At 32.5% G+C, this 5,740-nt stretch overlaps 1 protein-coding gene across 1 annotated transcript; it reads right to left on the minus strand.

The window, feature by feature from the left end:
• Positions 1 to 262: 262 nt before the first annotated feature.
• On the minus strand, positions 263 to 2,765 carry LOC127080954 (cation/H(+) antiporter 4). Its single transcript, XM_051021237.1, has 3 exons — positions 2,559 to 2,765; positions 1,459 to 2,472; positions 263 to 1,378 (listed from the first exon to the last, which is right to left on the minus strand). The coding sequence occupies exons 1-3, from the start codon at positions 2,763 to 2,765 to the stop codon at positions 263 to 265; spliced, it is 2,337 nt and encodes a 778-aa protein (XP_050877194.1).
• Positions 2,766 to 5,740: the final 2,975 nt, after the last annotated feature.

The following is a 5,740-nucleotide window of genomic DNA, read 5'->3' on the forward strand; positions in this document are numbered from 1 at the left end:
GTTGTTCACCATATTTGTCAAGAGCAGCTTATGATGTAAGGGTAGGAATTGATGTCAAAATATAATTTCTCTAATTTTAAACAGAGGTATTAGAAAAGTATATTAACAGCTTCTTGTGCATAAACTTGTAGGTGAATGTAGTTTAAAAGCTAATGAAAGACTAGTCAAGCATAAGTTGAGATAGAATTGAATGATTGCATTCAGTTAAAACAAGCTACAACAACATTACAAGTTATAACCTAAAATTTAAAAAAAAAAAAGGTTACGCGGAGGATATAGAATTGGTTTGTTGTTGTTGTTGCACAACTAAAACGGAAGCTTTAGTTTCCATATCAGGTGAAGCAAGCAAATCACCAATAACACCCAATTCAGTATATTCAGTCCAATTTTCCAAACCTAGTGTCTGAGGTGATTTAACTCCATTATGTCTCCCAACAATAATAAAATCAAATTTATTTGCTATATCCCTAATGAAAGTAGTTGTCTCTGATGCATCCTCTATGATTTTTTCTTCATACTTTACATTTTCAAGTTTAACATAAGCTCCACGAACTTCCCTTAACTCCTCATCATCAATCATTTTCTCCCACCCCATTGCATCATGGTCGCTCGCAAGCAATCGATACACATACAATATGTTATTTAAATTTTTGGAAAACCTTTTAGCCAGACACAAAGCTTCTCTGTCATCAGGCCCTCCAAGAAAAATCATAGCTACTTTATAACCCATTGGATTATTATTGCTTGTGGCGGAGTTGCCACGGTTAACCAAAATCCCAATTGAACAAGGTGCTCTTTCCAGAACCTTTGAATTCAACGTTCTTACCATGCTGTCGTCTGATTCAATTAAACCTTCTTTCGTCCATCTCACGTGAAATGGTAGAATTATAATAGCCGCGTTTTTGTCTAATGCAAGGTAACAAACATCGTCCTGCATAAACGTTTGTGGAGATATTGCTGTGTATGTGTTGGCTGTTGCTGAACCAGCATGGTCACGCTCGAAAAGGTCGAATGTAACAACTAATTCTCCCGAGTAGTTATGTGTTGACCCCATTTTTTGTTGGAGACGATGTGCGATAAAAATAGGTGTTGTTCTTCCAATTAGTTCCATCACATGTACCACGTCTGCTATTAGCGTGTTGTCTGGTGCAGGAGAACATAGGTTTAGGAAATTCTTAATGTGAACCATGTGACTTGCTCTATGCACAACTGCAACTAAACGAAGCTCCGAGTTTTGTTTTAGATTCAGTATGTTTCTTTTCTGATATCCTGCGTATTTTCTTGATGGGTCGTATAATGCCTTTACACCTATTCTTGAGATTGTTGCTAACACTAAAGTTGATACTACCATAACACCTATTGATTCCGGAGTTTGCCTCTGCAAAAAAAGAAATTCACTTATTTTATTTGATTTGTAAAAAATGGCAGGAGAAAGATAGATAAATTAGGACGACTTACCGTTCCGTCGTAAACAAGAACAAAGGAGCAACAATCAACAACACCTTTGCAGCTCAAAATGAGAGCAAGGCAAAGACCATCGGTTGTAGGCATATTGCAATATTTGCAAACAATCATGCACTGCAGTAGCTTAATGGTATGCACCAATAGTATGAATCCAACGATAACAAAAACAAGAATAGGTGGTTCACAAAGAGTGAGATCTACTTTCATGACACAACAAGTTACAAAAAGTGGAGTGAGAATCCATGTAGAGAATAATTCAAACTGGTTAACCAACTCTGAGCCTAATGGTGGACCTTCAGGAACGGCAAGACCCAGTATAGTTGCTCCTGCCAAAAATGGTTGATTGAACTTTCCAGCTAACAGACCCAACAGGAAAAATACTACCACAATTGCGTTTATGTATATCTTATTAATCGGTTTTCCTTCTGGTGTGTTTTTCACCATCCACATCATTATTGGTCTCCCAACTAAAGGAATCCCAATCAGATAAACAAAGAATAACACTGTGTTTTTAACAGTCAGAAACGCTCCACTGTCCATGCTACTCACTATGGCGGTTCCCACACCTGCGAAAATACCTCCCGAGATATCATTTAAGAACGCTGACGAAAGCGCAAGACGACCAAGTTCGGAGTTGAGGATTCCAATGTCTCTTAACAAAGAAGCAATGACAGCGAAGGAACAACCGCTTTGAGATATAACGATAATGGGTAAATTAAAAGCTTGTTCAGAGCCAAGTAAGCCTAACCAGATTGGGCGGGTAAGAAATATGAAGATGAAGCCAACCATTATAGGTAAAAAATAGGAAAGAAGAGCAATGACCCAAGATTTTTTGCCTGTTTTTATTATCAATGTGAAGTCCATTTGAACTGAGTTTAAGAATAAGAAAAATGCGTAGCCATAGGATGATATTGTGTTTAGTATGTCTGGACCACCAAATGGGAATAACAACTTTTTGTATACATCAAGATGTCCACATTTAATAGAAGGCCCCAATAGAAATCCAGTCTGCACAAAACAAAACAAACCATGAATCAATTATTTATATTTAGGAAAGGATCAACAACAAAAAGAAGAGAAGGATGTATGTATACCATGACTTGTGAAATAAAATAAGAGAATCCTAAGCGCTTGAGAAAGAAATGAAATAATTGTGTGATTAAAAAGATGGCAATTATTTGAATCTCAAGCATTGTAAATGAAGATTTAGGAGGAACAGCAGTGTGACTAGCCCATATGCCTTCAGCTATTATCATTTGTGGTTGTTCGATGCAAACATTGTACACTTCATAACGTGACATGTTACCCACCTCAGGCAAGAGAGTAATTGAAGTGAATAAACTTTTGGAGGAGTTCATCTTTTCCTCCTACAAATCACCAAATCAAATGAATTGCATGTAATGTAAAGACAACATTAGTAGGGATAATATATAAACACTACCAACTCGATCATACAAGGAATTACACAACTATATCAAACTAGGTGCTTACACCTTAAGACGTTACAAATTTGTTATTTCGAGGTTGCAATCTTAGGTGTCACACTAATTAAAACTATCTATCTATGCTTTCCTGACAGATGTTTTTCTTCAAAATATCAATACTTTGTTGGAAGAATCAATTCAATTTAAATAAGTAAATTTTGGGATTAAATATAACAAACGTGTTGGTACATGAATCTCATACCATGCAGCTTTTCTATGTTAAATTTTGTAAGCTAAACTTAGGTTTTCAAAAATAGCTTAATTCTTTTTATTTAAAATTACCATAAAATAACTTATACCTTAGAAAATACCTTCAACTGCGGAGAAACAATGATAGGTCATTCACAAAATAGATAATGTCCATTGATAAAACATGCAAAAATATATTAAACCTTTATTGAATACTATTATAAACAATAAGTTAACTTTGTTTTTTTATAGGAATATATTAGGTGTGTGTTTGATTGTACGATAACTAAAATTGATTTTGAATAAAATGATTCGGTAAATTTGATTTATCAATAGACTATCTTTCTCAAAGTCTTTATTCATACCAGCTATCATTGAGATTGAAGACACTATATTCATGTGGACTGCGTAGAGACGTTTTTCATTCAATGTTTGTGATCGTAGATTCTACATCAAAGGTGTTAATCGTCATAAAATGTAATTATTTCTACCATTAATCATGATCATTCGTAAGGATCATCTAAAAAGAATTTTTTCCGTTGCGTTTTATATTGTTATTTCCCTTCAGTGATATTATAGTTGCTTACGAAACTATGTATCATATAACTGTTTATTTTATGTGCTTTCCGCATTAATTCAATTAAAACACATAATGAATTAAATAGTTATAAGAAATTAAATAATTATAAGAAATTAAATATTGGTATCGTGTTTATATAATTTGGTTCTTCGTTGTTGAATATACTTCAGAATCCGACGTTTGTTTGGTGAAGTAGCGATACCTCGATAATCCATAATTGATATGAATATGATTGATTGATTTATTTAAGATATAAATAATTTTGGTGCAATATATGATATGATGTTTTATTTCATCCATTCGATTAATGTGATGATTTTCTTTCATCTTAATGGTTAATGGTATTTCGATCAATCGAATTGAATAATCGATCTTTACGTTTTTTTATAATATTAATGAGTTGCAATAGGGTTTATGATGACACAAATGTTGTGCTATCAAGAGTTATGTAATTAAGGTTTATGATAGCTTAAGAGTTATACTTTTACGATTTGTAAAAAGCACCGAGTGTTGATGCAAGAAATGATGTCAATTCAAAGTTAATTATTCATTTTGAATTAGCTTTCGAGGAACCATCGTCAGTTGACCGGTGAATGAAACCCCTGATTTACTCTGCGTAACGTGATTAATTGTTAAATTTAAATTTAATTTATTTAATTAATTTTTTTTAATAAAAATAATAATAATAATAATAATTATTATTATTATTATGTGTTTATTATTGTTGCCTTGTATTGCGTGTTTATGTGCTTAATTTTCTCTTATTTTGTTTTGAGAATTTTAAATATAAATTATGTGTCACATTTTTCTCTATACTCTTTTTATGTAATTTATTTTCTCATTTCACTCCCTTGTATCTAAATCAAGTATTTTTTGATGAATTGTAACATAATGAAGGAAATAAGAAGACAAAATTAAAGGAGGATAACTATGGTGGTCTAACTTTTAAAAGCATGGATCGTTAATAGGTTTAATTTAGGTTCTTTCATTGGCTTTAGCGAACAATTGTGTTAGGGGCCATAAGTGTATCATTTTATATGTACTTTGTTACATGTGAATGTATGTTAATGCATGTGAGAGAAAATTTATATGATAAATAAACCGGTGAGATCAAACTAATTACAAATTTCCTCAAAAATAAATATTAAGTTTATACTTTTCAAATTTTAGCATTCATCAAGACTAAGATCGAATAATGTAGGTTTCACCTAACGCGAGGGGCATGTTCTATATTAGTATGATGCGATAGGATAATGTAATATCCATATGCTAAAATATTTGATCTAACTTAACTAAAATAACTATAATAAAATTATACATGTTTATAAGCAAGAGTTTGGAACAACTCACATGATGGATTAGAATAGGAGTTATTCACCCAAATGATAATATTTAAGAGTTGTATTAGTTAGAATTGGAAGGAGTTCCTACCTAAATAAAGGAGTTATGTGTAATCATCCTAATGTTGACTTAAAACAAATTGAGATATGGATATTGACCCATTATAAATTCTTCCAACGAAATTTTCCAAATCAAGTGATGAGGGTCATTTGGTATGAGTAAAATAGTTTGAGGATTTCTAATTAGATGCCTAATTGAATATTTTTTTAATGATACGTATACCTTCAAAATATTCTATATGTATATTACCATGTCAACAAGTACTTCAAACAACATTTTATGATCAAACTTTGACAAGAAAAAATTGTTTGGGACAATTTTTTTGGATTATCTTAGAGACACTTTTTCCTGAAGAGGAGCTTCCTAGTTATGCTTCTAAGACTGAAAAAGATGCTTATAAGAAGCATGTTGATGATGCTCCAGAAACTGATTACGTCATGTTGGCTACCATAAACTCTGAATTGCAAAAGTAACATGAGAAAATGAAAGCGCTCGATATGATCTAACACCTAAAATGCTATATCAAGAGAAGGTTAGGCATGGGAAGTTTGAAGTTTCCAAAACCCATTTTCAACGAACGCTAGTTAAGGGAGCCCTTGTAGGTCCCCATGTATTCAAGATG

Source organism: Lathyrus oleraceus, chromosome 5, assembly GCF_024323335.1.
Source record: "Lathyrus oleraceus cultivar Zhongwan6 chromosome 5, CAAS_Psat_ZW6_1.0, whole genome shotgun sequence".
NCBI lineage: Eukaryota > Viridiplantae > Streptophyta > Magnoliopsida > Fabales > Fabaceae > Lathyrus > Lathyrus oleraceus.

Excerpts from the sequence above, each read along its gene's own strand:
- LOC127080954 (XM_051021237.1), bottom strand. The coding sequence starts at position 2,765 with ATGTCACGTTATGAAGTGTACAATGTTTGCATCGAACAACCACAAATG. Across the intron at positions 2,473-2,558 it reads ATTTTATTTCACAAGTCATG|ACTGGATTTCTATTGGGGCC; the intron begins GTATACATACAT and ends TGTTTTGTGCAG. Across the intron at positions 1,379-1,458 it reads TTCTTGTTTACGACGGAACG|AGGCAAACTCCGGAATCAAT; the intron begins GTAAGTCGTCCT and ends CTTTTTTTGCAG.